General features: G+C 45.4%; 1 protein-coding gene across 1 annotated transcript in view; it reads right to left on the reverse strand.

The window, feature by feature from the left end:
- Positions 1-14,293, reverse strand: part of DHTKD1 (dehydrogenase E1 and transketolase domain containing 1) — a 62,754-nt gene that overhangs the window by 6,232 nt on the left and 42,229 nt on the right. The window contains exons 11-13 of the mRNA XM_036280816.1: positions 12,021-12,171; positions 10,644-10,750; positions 9,674-9,838 (exon numbers count right to left, since the gene is read on the reverse strand). Of these exons, the coding sequence (XP_036136709.1) occupies positions 9,674-9,838; positions 10,644-10,750; positions 12,021-12,171 (423 nt within the window). The remainder of the gene's footprint in view (positions 1-9,673; positions 9,839-10,643; positions 10,751-12,020; positions 12,172-14,293) is intronic.

Here is a 14,293-nt window from a genome sequence, read left to right on the forward strand (position 1 = left end):
AGGTCCCCCACATCAGTGGGTTGACCTCCTCAGACTCCAGGAGACAGGTCCATCCCAGGAGCGGACGGGTGGTCTAGGGGAAGGCCTCGGAGAAGACGTTCCTCCACCCCAGACGCTGTTCTGCCCTGGAATTGTCTCCACTCCAAAATTCCATCTAGAGAGATCTGGAAACCCTGGGCCCAGGTTCGGTTTGGCAGATGGGACATCCCTCAGATAAGTCTGTTTCTGAAAACTCTGCAGAATGAGGGGAAGTGGATCTGCTGAACGCAGCACAGAGATCCTGCCCCAGGGCCATAGCGAGACTGTCGCTTTTGGCCCCGGTTTGGTTTGTCTCGTGTTTTGTCTGTCTTATTTGTCCTTATTTGTTTGTCCTGTGTTTTGTGTTTTATGTTTCTGTGCTGTGCCAGCCTGTGTTCTTCAAAATGGGTCAGGGACCTTCAGGACCTAGGACCCCTCTTCAATGTCTCCTTAATAACTTCTCAGACTTTTCCAAGCGCGCCTCAGGTTACAGCATCTCAGCCGACCCTGGATTCTCACGCACTTTGTGCGAATTGAAGTGACCCACTTTCCGGGTCAATTGGCTCTCCCAGGGCACTTTTCACTTAAGCTCTTTGTTCGCAGTTTGAGGTGTCATCTACAGGACTCCCGGACACCCAGACCAAACTCCTTACATCGATGTTTGGATTGACCTAGCTAATGACAAGCCTAATTATATTAAGAAATGTTTGTGCCCTAACAGGGAGAAGATTTTAATTGCCCAGCTTCCATGGAAGCCTCAGAAGCCCTCGGCTCCTGCTCCCTCCCAAAGGCTTTACCCTGTTCTTTCAGGTCCCCCAGAAGATCCCCTCACTGGCCCTGTGGGGCCACCCCCTTATCGGTCTCCGCCACCTGCCACTGCCGTGCCTGGAGAGGCTGAAGCCCTTCAGCCGCTCAGTCCTTCCCATACACGTGGCTGCACCCCTTATAACCCTCCTCCACAGGAGCCAGACTCCTCGGCTGCCATCCTGCCCCTCTGTCAGGTTGCTCCACCACCGGGTGGAGACCAGACTCGGCCCTTCATGGTTTATGTCCCCTTTTCAGTTGGAAACAACAGAACCCTTCCTTCTCTGATAAACCCCAAGGTTTAATCTCTCTCCTAGAGACAGTCTTCCACACCCATCAGCCCACTTGGGATGACTGTCAGCAATTGTTGCAGGTCCTGTTCACCTCCAAGAAGAGGGACAGGATCCACAGAGAGGCAGCAGAATTTGTCCTCGGGACAGACGGCCAACCCCTCACAGATCCGGCCCAGATAGGAGCCTACCTCCCAACTACCTAACCCAATTGGGACCTGAACACTGATCAAAGTAAGGAGGCTTTAACCCAGTATCGCCAATCTCTACTTCAGGGCCTCCGTGGAGCAGCCAAAAAGCCAACTACTCTGTCTAAGGTAAGCGAGACTGTTCAAAGCTCAGGGGAATCCCCAGCGGCCTTTCTTGAACGTCTCATGGAGGCTTATCGCCTCTTTACTCCCATAGACCCGGAGGCCCCTGAGAATAGACGGGCAATTAATATTGCTTTTGTCACCCAGTCGGCCCCAGACATTAGGGAGAAACTCCAGAAATTAGAGGGTTTTGAAGGAAAGAATCTTAGTGAGTTAGGTGAAATAGTTCAGAGAGTATTTAACAACCGGGACGACCCAGAAACGGCAAATACTAAAAAAGTCACAAGATTAATCATAGCCGCTCTTCAAGAGAATTAAAAAGGGCAACGGGGAAATAGGCCTAAAAACATAGGGCCGAACCCACGGAGACCTAGGCAACGATCTCGACCACTTCTTGACCCTAACCAATGTGCCTACTGCAAAGAATATGGTCATTGGAAAAAGGACTGCCCTAAAGGGGGGGCCCAATAGAAACCTAAGGACCTCATTCTCTTAGAAGACACTGAATGAGGGGGTCGGGGCTCCTACAGATTAGACCCCCGGGAGCCCAAGGTAACATTACAAGTTGGGGGCCAACCTGTTGAATTTCTAGTTGATACTGGAGCCACCTTTTCTGTTTTAAAAGAGACCACAGGGCCACTCTCATCTGAGAAAACGCCAATTGTAGGGGCAACAGGGAAGTCCCAATCCTACCCTTGGACTACAGTGAGAATAACTGACCTAGGCAAAGGAACTATCACTCATTCCTTCCTAGTCATGCTGGACTGTCTCTACCCCCTCCTTGGCCGAGATCTCCTCCAGAAATTGCAGGCCACGATCTCCTTCAAACAGGAGGGCTCCACCCTAACCCTCGGGGAACCGGCAGTCTCTCTCCTGCTCTCTGTGCCCCTATCCGAGGAATACCTCCTACTAGAAGAGCCTTTTAAAGAAACCTCTAATGCTGTTCTCGAAAAATGGAAAAAAGAAATACCGGGGGTTTGGGCAGAAACTAAACCCCCCTGGCCTAGCTAAGCATCAGGCTCCAGGTATAATACAACTAAGCAGCAATACCTCCCCCATTCATGTCCGCCAATACCCGATCTCCATAAAGGCCAAACTAGGAATAACTACGCATATTAATAGACTCAGAGAAGCTGGCATTTTAAAACCTTGCCAGTCGGCCTGGAACACTCCCCTCTTGCTGGTTAAGAAGCCTGGGACTGAGGATTTTAGGCCCATCCAAGATTTAAGGGAAGTAAACACTCGGGTGGAAACCATCTACCCCATGGTTCCAAACCCTTACACGCTTCTGAGCCGGATCCCTCCTAACCGTGTTTACTATACTGTCTTGGACCTCAAGGACGCCTAGTTTCCAATTCCCTTATCGCCTCTCAGCCAACCCATCTTCACCTTCGAATGGGTTGATCCGGAAGGGGGATTCTCAGGACAAATGACCTGGACCCGACTGCCTCAAGGATTCAAGAATTCTCCCACCATCTTCGATGAGGCCTTAAGCAAGGACCTCCAACTGTTCTGGGAAAGGTACCAACATGTCACCCTGATACAGTATGTAGATGATTTTCTTCTAGCAGCCGCTTCTCTTCCTGAATGTGAGGAGGCCTCGAAGGCACTCCTACTAGAGCTAGAACACTTAGGATATCGGTTCTCAGCCAAGAAAGCTCAATTATGCACCACCACCGCGACCTACCTAGGTTATGAACTCAAACAAGGAAAACGGTCGCTCTCCAATAGCAGGATCGAGGCGGTCATGAAAATCCCTACTCCCACAAACAAGAGACAGGTTCAGGAATTTCTTGGGGCTGTAGGGTACTGCCGCCTCTGGATCCCTAGCTTTGCCCAGATCACTAAGCCTTTCTATACCAGCACAGGGGGAAAAGGCAATGCCTTAATCTGGACTGAGATAGAACAACAGGCCTTTGAGAACAACGGCCTTAATGTCTGCACCGGCCCTGGCTCTGTCTGATATCACTAAGCCCTTTCAGCTCTTCATGTCTCTGAGACTCGAGGCATTGCCTAAGGGGTCCTAACCCAATCATTAGGGCCCTGGAAGAGACCAGTTGCCTACTTATCTAAGAGATTAGACCGGTAGCCTCCGGCTGGCCCAGCTGCCTGCGAGCCATAGCAGATACTGCTCTTTTAGTTAAAGAAGCATCCAAGCTAACCCTAGGGCAAGACCTCCAGATTTTTGGGGCACACTCTGTTGAGGCTCTCCTCAGGAGCCCTCCGGACCGGTGGATGTCTAACGCCCGAATCACCAAATACCAGGTACTCCTCTTAGACTCCTCCCGAATCCAGTTCCTGAAGACCTCTGCCCTCAATCCGGCCATCCTGCTGCCTGACAATGACCCTCAGGCTCCCTTTCATGATTGCTCAGACATTCTTGAGACTCTAACTAACCTGAGGTCTGACCTAACTGACAACCCTCTCCCAACTCCAGAGCATGCTCTCTATACAGATGGGAGCAGCTTCATCCGGGAAGGGGTCTGATATGCGGGAGCGGCGGTAGTCACGCAAGACAAGGTCATCTGGGCCCAGTGCTAGGGCACAGGACTTCAGCTCAGAGGGCTAAACTAATTGCTCTCACTCAGGCTATAAGATGGGCGAAAGGCAAGTCAGTAAACATGCCTTCGCCACAGCCCATGTCCACGGGGCCCTCTACCAAGAAAGGGGACTCCTAACCTCAGGAGGTAAACAGATCAAAAATAAAGAAATTCTTGTCCTCTTAAAGGCCATTTGGCTACCAACAAAAGTGGCCGTTATCCACTGCTGGGGCCACCATTTCTCCGACACCCCTGAAGCTAAGGGGAACGCCTTCGCCGATCAGACAGCCAAGGAGGCTGCCCTAAGACCAGTGGGGCCACTAGAGATCCTTCCAGTCCTTCCAGGGAAAAGCCTCCCCAAAGAGCCCTCCTATACCCAAGAGGAGGAAGAAACTTGGACAGAGGCTCAACTGTAACCAGGGGCCTCGAGGCTGGAGGCTTCTCCCCGACAGGAGGATCCTCTTGCCTGCGGCCCTAGGCCGAGAGCTGATCTCTCAGCTCCATCAGGGCACCGACCTGGGCAAGACTAAACGCTCCAGTCTCTAGCCTGGGACTTTTATGTCCCAAACCTCAACAGATGGATAGAACCTGAAATAAGGAGATGCCCTGCCTGTGCCCAAGTCAACTCTCACCCTCGGGAAACAACAGACCTCAGGATCTGAGAACAAGGCACAGCTCCTGGTGACCACTGGGAAATTGACTTTACTGAGGTCACCCCTGGCCAATATAGCTATAAATATCTGCTTGTTTTCATAGTTACCTACTCCAGCTGGACTGAGGCTTTTCCTACCAAGACTGAAGCTGCAACCACGGTAGCCCGGTTACTGCTCTCTGAGATAGTCCCCCAATTTGGCCTCCCTCTAGCTCTGGGGTCCGACAATGGCCTGGCATTTATTGATCAAACCACAAAATTGTTAGCTAAAGCTTTAGGGATTACTTGGAAATAGCATTGTGTCTACCGGCCTCAGAGTTCAGGACGGGTAGAGAGAATGAATAGGACATTAAAGGAAACTTTAACTAAACTCCACCTTGAGACGGGCGATAACTGGGTAAGGCTCCTTCCTTTTTCCCTCCTTCGTGTGCACTGTACCCCTTATCTTAAGGGTTTCACCCCATTTGAAATCATGTTTGGCCGACCTCCCCCTATTCTACCCAAAATCGGGGACGAGGTCTTAGCCAACCTATGTAACCATAACCTCCTCAGCTCTTTGCAGGCAATCCAGAGGCTGAGAGAACAGACCCGACAGCCAGCCAAGGACACCAGACCCCAACCGGGGACACCGCAGATATCAGCGCACGACTTCACCCCTGGTGACTGGGTCTGGATCAAGAAACATCAGCCTCCCTCGAGCCTCGCTGGACTGGCCCTTTTCCTGTTATCCTGACTACACCCACTGCTCTGAAGGTAGCAGGACGGAAATTTTGGATTCACCACACTCAGGTAAAGAAAGCACACCCTGAGCAAATACCTGAGCAATGGGCCTTACAGTGGACCGAGGATCCCCTGAAGGTAAAGCTCTCCAGGGTTTCCTCCTAGTCTCTTTCCTGACTGACTGCCAGTAAAGCACCTAACCAATTTAGATGCACTCAAGGGTGGCCACTGCTATGAAGGTACGGGCCCCCGCCTGACCCTCGGAGTCCTACAAGGACAGGGGACATGCTTCATCATCGGCAACTACGACCTAAGCTCTTCCCCTTATGCAGACTCATGTGGGGACACTACCACCCTAAGCCCATTAAGTCCCTCATCACAAGAGACTTGGGTCCCAACTGCACCCCCTGGGACTTGGTTTGCTTGCGCCTCAGGACTGACTCTCTGCGTCTTTCCTGTTGGAACCAAAGACTTATGTATTCTTGCTAACATTATTCCACAGGTTTATTTCTTCTCTGTTTGGCCTTAGGAGAAACCTGTTGCTTTTATGCTAACCAATCTGGTATTATTAGAGAAGGCATAAAATTAGTTATATAGTGACTAGATGAACGAGAACAGGCTCTATCCACCTCTAAGAATTGGTATGAGAACCTCTTTAATTGGTCCCCATGGCTCACTACTCTTATCACTGGCCTTGCGAGCCCCTTACTCCTCCTCCTATTAATATTAACTTGTGGCCCAATCCTGATAAATCGCTTAACGCAATTTTTTAGAGAAAAAGTACAGGCTGTTAAGCTCATGGTTCTTAGCACTCCCTATCAGAGGCTAGCCACAATGGAAGAAATTGAAGACACTTTAGAATCGAAGATTTGATTTAACCCTAAGACCAGTGGGGAATGTAAAGGACAAACACATGACCTTGCCCCCTGGATTTTAAGGGAATGGCAAGAACTATCTGCTAATAGATAACCACTGCATTGTATAGATAACCATTGCTTTGCGTACACAGAAACTGATTGTTCCCTCAGGCATAACAGCTAACTGCAAATATCTGCTTCTGTACGTGCTTGCTTGCTCGCATACCCTTAACCCAAATTCCTTACCAGGGGCTAAGACAACTATATAAGCAACCCTCCCCCTGAGCTCAGGGCTGCTCTCTCCTCTGAGTAGGATGGGACAGTCGCCCGCAGCTAATAAAGCTCCTTAATTTGAACCCAGTTCGGAGTCTGAGTCTTGGTCTACAACACTGCAAAGCTATCATTTAGAATCGATGGACATATCAAGAGTTTCCCAGATAAGAAATAGCTAAAGGAGTTCACCACCACCAAACCAGTATTATATGAAATGTTGAAGGGTCTTTTTGAAAAAGAACAAAATATGAACAATAAAATGGCAATTAATACATATCCATCAACAATTGAATCTATAAACAAAATGAGCAAGCAGAACAGAAACAGACTCAGATACAGATAACTTTTTGTTGCTTGCTAGATAGGTGGGAACTAGGGGGATGGGTGAAAAAGATAAAGAAATTAAGAAATACAAATTGGTTGTTAGACTGATGAATCTCAAAGGGAAGGGGGTAGGGAGGGCAGGATGAGATAAACCTAAGAACTTCTATGCATATATGCATAACCAATGGACACTGACAATAGTGTGGGGAAGGCAGAAGGGGGGTGGGATTGGGGAGGAGGGGTTTAATGAGGAAAAAGGCAGGGACATATGTAATACATCCAACAATAAAGCCCTGGCCAGTTTGGCTCAGCGGTTAGAGTGTCAGCCTGCGGTCCCGGAGAGACCCGGGTTCGGTTCCCGCTAAGGGCACGTACTTCGGTTGCAGTTTGTCCCCGGCCCTGGTTGGTCGTGCGGGTGGCAGCCACTCGATGTGTCCCTTCACGTCGATGTTTCTCTCTCTCTCTCCCTCCCACTCTATCTGTACAAAAAATGGAAAAATGTCCTCGGTTGAGGATAAAAAAAAAAAAAAAAAAAAAAAACAATAAAGATAAGTTAAAAATAGATATATTAATCTCATTAATGAGCTCAATTTAAATAAATGCTTGCTGCAAAGATCTGATGAGCCAAGGTTAGGGATTTGATCCCTTTTGTTATCATCTAGTTAGTTTCCCTACAGTCTAGTCTCAAATGGGTATATGGCATTTTGACTAGGCCATTGTGGGCAGCCACACTGATGCTGGGATATTGTGATATAACCTAAAATATTTATTAACTATTCAGCTATTCTTATTACTAATTAATTTGATCTTTCTCCATTCTGAACCAGATCCCTTTGTCAGTTCTTACTTCCCAGAGCAGGAAACAAAAGGAGTTGGGGTTCAGAGCTAGGTGGGATATCATGTTTGTCATGTGGCCAATCATCTCTAAATAGGCCATCAAAAGAAAGGGTTGACTTATACTCGGATAGATCATTTGTACCAATAATAAAAGTTTCAAAAGGAAATCAGAATTTAATAGCAATCATATAATTTTCAATTAATAAAAGAACTTATATGTTTAATAAAAATATTTGACTACTTAATAAGAGTACTTTTTCACTTGAAAATCTATAGGATAGCTATTGATTTTGTGTGTGTGTGTGTGGTATATGCCCCTAGCGGGAACCGAACTCAGGACTCTCTGGCCCACAGGCCACACTCACCCGCTGAGCCAAACTGGCCAGGGCACTGTTGATATTTTTTTAAGGCTCCCAAATAAGGCTTCTTTTATTTGATAATTTATATATTGGTCTTGGGGTAAGGGGTGAAATACTAGGGCAGAATATGAACTCTTATTCTCAGTTTCAAACAGCAAAAGAGATTCTTAATAAAATTTCTAATAGTTCACTTAATACTTGGTAATATACACAAATTATATTTAATATCATTATATTTGATATTGATTCTCAGAGTTAGAACTAGAGTAAGACAGGTGAGGTGCCCGGAGAGTAAAATTTAATGAGGCGTGTACTCTAGGATCACACAAGTGCTGATCATCGGAGGATCTCCTGACTCCCCTCCAAATGCTAGCACTGCTTAAAAATGCAACCAGTGAGAGCAACTCACTTGCAGCTTTCCTCAACACCCCTCAATTCTAAATTTACACTCTCCAACCTCTGTGCAAAGCACCAGATAGTCCTGAACAACCAAATCATAAATGACTTACTTCGCCTCAGCTGTAGCATCCAAATAAATGCAAGTTTTCAAATGTTCATCCTATTTAAAATGTTCATATAAAACTGAAAAAAGTCGAGCAGCTTACTAGTATTAATTACCTTGAACTCTGCCATTTGAAAACTAGCATATTGTGATTTAAAAATATATCATGCACTTAACACTTAGTTCAGGTAAACCAAGAGAAAATGCACACTTTTAAAAAATGTAAACTTTTAAAGCAGTGCACAATTAAACTACATTGCCATGCTGTTGTGCTTACTAAAACAGGAATCTACCTATGATAAATCATTTAACAGAAAAAAATCTAAACAAAAGTCAATAAGCCCTAGCCGGTTTGGCTCAGCAGTAGAGCATCGGCCTGGGGACCAAAGAGTCACGGGTTCGATTTTGGTCAAGGGCATATACTTCAGTTGCGGTTCGTCCCAGGCCTGGCGTCATGCGTCATGTTTCTCTCTCCCTTTCTCTCCCTCCCACTCTATCTGAAGATAAACAGAAAAATGTCCTCAGGTGAGGATTAAAAAAAAAGTCAATGAATAACACCACTTGTTTTCATGAAAATACTCTAAATTCCCAGCTTGCTATTATCAACACAGTACTGTTTAGGCCATTTGGACTATTTTGTTGTTGTTGTTCATCCTTGCCCAAGGATATTTTTCCACTGATTTTTAGATAGAGTGGGAGGGAGGGAGGGAAGGAGAGAGAGAGATAGAAACACTGATATGAGAGAGACACATATTGATTGGTTGCCTCCCAGATGACCCCAATCAGGAATGGGATTGAACCTGAAACCCAGATATGTGTCCTTGACTGGGAATCAAACCCAGTCCTCTGGCCCGGGGGGTCAATGCTCTAACTGCTGAGCTGAACTGACCATTTGGACTCTTAAACTTTTTCTATAAAATTATTCCTTTCAAACCAGGATACAGTGTGATAATACCTGCCTGCTATCCTGTCCTTCATTAAAAGGAAACTGAGAGCTCCCTATATTTCCAATTATTCTCAAAAGGTACGAGAGAGAGAGAGAGAAAAGCAAAGCCAACTAAAACTAAAAAAGATATTTCTGTAATTTAGAAATATAATTAGATATAGACAACAGGAAAAAAAATTACAGAAAAAAAAAAACATGACCAGAAAGGAGAAAGGCTTTCAACCAGTTTTTTCCACTTACAGGGAACCTAAGTAACATCTTCGGAGAAGCAACAATGAGGGGTTTTCTGAAGTTCCGGACCATTTGTCTCCTGAGCAAATGGAAATACTGAGCAGGAGTTGTGGGGTGTACCACAAACATGTTCACGGTGTCCCCATCCACCCCCTCCTCTGTGCTGTCACACATCTGGAAGAGAAATGAAAAAAAAAGGAGAACATTCAGATCATCTCATTCAATCATAATGACATGTGTTCTCCAAAGGGACCACAGGATTCTCAATGATGAAAAAAGATATTTCCCTCCATTATAGAAAACACCAACAGGTAAATTTAGAGCCTATGAAGAATTAACCAGAGGAGAGGTTTGATGGCTTCCCCCATCTGCCTGAGTCTGGGTATTTCAACATGGCTGTTCCCAAACACAGCTGATTTCATGAAACACCTGGAGGCGACCTTTTAAAAAATATAGATCTGATTGCTGTGGGGTTAAGATGGTGGAAGACAGCAATGTCAGAATCTCACTTTCCTAATAAAATAAACACAATTATAGTTTGGTTGGTTAAAGAAAAAACAAAATCAAAAGCAGCTACCAAGATTGAAAAGTTGAGGGCAAGGAATTAAATATTAGAAGATCCTGGTGGGACTGAAAACTGAGGCATGGTTCCTAACCCCACTCCAGAAGCAATGGAGCGAAAAGAAAGTGACAAAATCCAGACAATTCTTACTAGTTCTTCCAATTAGGAAGGAGGGTGTGCACAGGCAACCCTGGGGGGAAATAAAGGCAAAATCTAGAGCAGAAGCCCCTACAGAGCTCAGTGGAGGCAACAGGCTGCCAGGCTTGCCACTTCCAGGGCATCGAATCTGTTTCATTCGAATACTACAATGTCTGACAGTTTAAGGTGCACATTAAGTACCTGCAGGAGGCAGTTCTAGCTCAAAGCATCTCAGAAGCAGGAAAACATTCCTGGGAATCCAAAAGGCATTGGACATACCTGCAAGAAACGCTCTATGCGACAAGAGGAGTGGTCCGGTCCAGCCCCGTCGTACCCGTGGGGTAGAAGGATCACAATGCCGCTCTGGAGGAGCCACTTGGCCTCTCCTGGAAAAGCAGCGGGAGGGAGTGAGACCTCTATGAAGCAGGAAGGAAAGGGTCTGATCTGACTTGGGCAGCAGAACAAATGGTAGTTTGCTGCCTGATTCCGTAGAACAGCTGTTCTCAACCTGTGGGTCATGACCCCTTTGGGGGTCAAATGACCCTTTCACAGGGGTTGCCTAAGACATAACAGTAGCAAAATTACAGTTATGAAGTAGCAAAAAATAATAATTTTATGGTTGGGGGTCACCACAACATGAGGAACTGTATTAAAGAGTCGTGGCATTAGAAAGGTTGAGAACCACTGCCGTAGAATCCTTTTCATTACATGTACTGTCTAGCATTGCTATACCATACTTGGGAGAAAAAATACCCATCCTACCAGCTGAAATATCCATCCTAGGCTTTAGCAAGTGGAAGACAAACTCAACAGTGAACACTGGGACCCCAGGCCAGCACAACCATGCTGACTTCACTCAGGCACACCTCTTACCAAGACTGGACAGCTCTTATGTCTCCTCATAGCATCCCTGACAGCACAAGCCCCTGTTCTCGAGCTGAAGACATGTCAAAGTCCAGTCTCCTCAAGGCACGTTTTTTTTTTTTTTAATTGTTTTTATTTTAAATTACATTTATTGGGGTGACATTGGTTGGCATGTTTCTTACTCATGACTACACAATTACAGAAAAACACAACCAAGGGAAAGATCTATAGTACACACACATAATCCAAAAGTGGTTACCCCCCAAAATGGGGTAAGAGTCTGGGGGAGACTCACACTTGTACTTTATATACTTTGAATTTTTACAGCAGCTACTACTTTTGTAAATGATTATTAAAAATAATAAAGATGGACAACTCCCAACATTCAGATATTTGAGTGTCCCTGGATTGAGGGAAGCAGATTTTCGAGGCTGCCATTCATAAATTCACACTATGTCACCACTGCTTGCTTGTGATTCTTGTCATAGCTACTCCACAAACCCCAAGAATGGACCTGAAAGTCAAACTCCTTAGGACCTGGTGGGCGTACGTCCTGCTCCCTACAGCCAAACACATTCCCCCACAGATGGGAAGGTGCTCCCTACACAGTCGCTGAGTGGCACTTATTTAACTGATAGCTGCCATGCCCCAGTGGACGACAGGGCAACCCCCACCTCTCCCCAGGGTCTGTGGTACAAGGAGTCTCATAAGCAGCTACAGCCCCTTTTTGTAGATTTGTCCCTGTGAGGCTGGTGTCATGTGTTCACTACATACCCATATGCCAAAACCAACCTCCAGAGATGAAAGTGTCAAAGATGATCTGGGCGCCATTGAAGAAATCACCAAACTGAGCCTCCCAGATGGGCAGTAACTTAGGGCTCTCAATGCTCATCCCATACTCAAATCCCAGGACAGCCTCTTCTGACAATGGGCTGTTGCTGACCTGATGCAAAGGAAGCGAACAGAGACACTGTCATGCCAGAGAAGTGGTGATGTGAGTCAGCAAAGGTAAAAACCTCACATTCATACAAACCTCTCAGAAGGGAGGAGGGGCAGAGAGTGAGGCTTTGTTTTCAGTTGTTTCCACATGACTTTGGAAATAGCCCTCTGTGAGTGATGCATATGGGAAAGTTGGGACAAAAAGAGGAAGAAATGAAAGAGCTTGGAATATGGGCATTGAAGATTTTCTTTAAGGATAAGCAAAATTAACTTCTCAGATGGCCAACCTTTGGAGCTGGGAGTAAAACTGTGTCATTTAAACTTCTTTTAAAAAAATGTCACAAAACGTGCCTGGCCGGTGTGGCTCAGTGGACTGAGCATCGCATGGATTGAAAGGACCTAGTTCAATTCCCGATCAAGGCACATGCCTGGGTTGCAGGCTCGATCCCCAGTAGGAGGTGTGCAGGAGACAACCATTCAATGTTGATCTCTCACATGAATGTTTCTCTCTCTCCCTTCCTTTCTCTCTAAAAATAAAAAGTTACATATCTGTAAAATTATATTTTGGTAATAAAAATAAATCAAATACTGACACATGCTACAACTAAAAGGTCTGAGCCGGCCAGAGGTCACATCCACCACACAAGGCCAATGTAAAGCAAAATGGCTTTATTGTATGCGCCTGGGTGCAGGTGGTTTGAGCCAAAAAGGGTTCAGCCTTGAATAACAGTTGGGGTGTAGGTTATATACTCTAGTTTCAGTTTCCAGCAGTTCCTGCTGATGTACTCTGCCTGGCCCATTGTCCACTTTGCAGTTGGACTGGTCTGGTATCTCCTCCTGCATCTGCTGCGTGACTCATAGCCTTGCAGATAACCCGATGTCCTTGTGGATTACCTTGAGGGTAACCTCACTCAACAGAAAGCTAAGCAAAGGTTATGCAAGCAACATATTTTTTCAGAGTTTCTGCCTTTTGCAAGCTTTTACCTTTACCCTTTAAAACGTTACTAATCCTTTCAACAACATGGATGGACCTTGAAAACAGATGCTAATTGAACAAAGCCAGACACAAAAGGCCACATGTATGATTCTATTCATATAAAAAGTCCAGAGTAGGCAAATCAATAGAAACAGAAAGTAGATGAATGGCTACCAGAGGCTGGGGATAAGAAGGAATGAGGAGTGGCTGCTAATGGGTACAAGGTTTCACCTAATGGAGGTGATAAAAATGTTCTGAAATTAAATAGTGGAGATGGCTACACAAGTCTGTGAATACAATATTTGCACATATTGAAAGGTTGAATTCTATAAGTTTTATCTCGATAAAGCTTTTATTTAAAAAAACTGAAAAAATATTACATCTCTATAACAATTACAACTATAAAAATTTGTAATTTAGCCATGGCCAGTGAGGCTCACTTGGTTGAGTGTTGTCCCTGTGCACTAAAAGGTTGCTGATGTGACTCTGGATCAGGGCACATGCCAGGGTTTCACACTCAATCCCCAGTAGGGGGTGTGCAGGAGGCAGCCAAACAATGTTTCAAAACACTTTCATATCAATGTTTCTCTCTCCCTCCCTCTCATACTCTCTCTCCAAAAATCAATAAAAATATATATATTTTTTAAATATTGTGATTTATATGGATAAGCACTCACTGATAACAGAAAAATACAAATAGATGATTTATTCGCATGGTGAGATTATGCATAACTTATCTTTTCTGATTTCTATTTTTATTTTGACTATAATCTATATAACACATTAATTTTAAAAAAGACTGCTGTGCCTGGCTGCTGTGGCTCAGTGGTTGAGCATCGACCCATGCACCAAGAGGCTGCCGTCAGGGCACATGCCCAGGTTGTGGGCCAGATTCCCAGTGGGGAGCATGCAGGAGGTGGCCAATTAATGTTCTCTCTCATCAATGTTTCTACCTCTCTCTCCCTCTCACTTCCTCTCTTGCTAAAATCAATAAAGGAAAAAAAATTTATTTTAAACAATAATAAAGTAAAAAAGACTGCTGCACTTCTCAGATTCATAAGTGTGTTGTAAAATGGGGTTTTGAGTGGCCACTTTCCTTGTACCTCCCGTCTGTCCTCACCTCCTTCCTTATCTCTTTTCCTACCCAAGG

The sequence above is a fragment of the Molossus molossus genome, unplaced genomic scaffold (assembly GCF_014108415.1).
Source record: "Molossus molossus isolate mMolMol1 unplaced genomic scaffold, mMolMol1.p scaffold_m16_p_1, whole genome shotgun sequence".
In the NCBI taxonomy this organism is placed as follows: domain Eukaryota; kingdom Metazoa; phylum Chordata; class Mammalia; order Chiroptera; family Molossidae; genus Molossus; species Molossus molossus.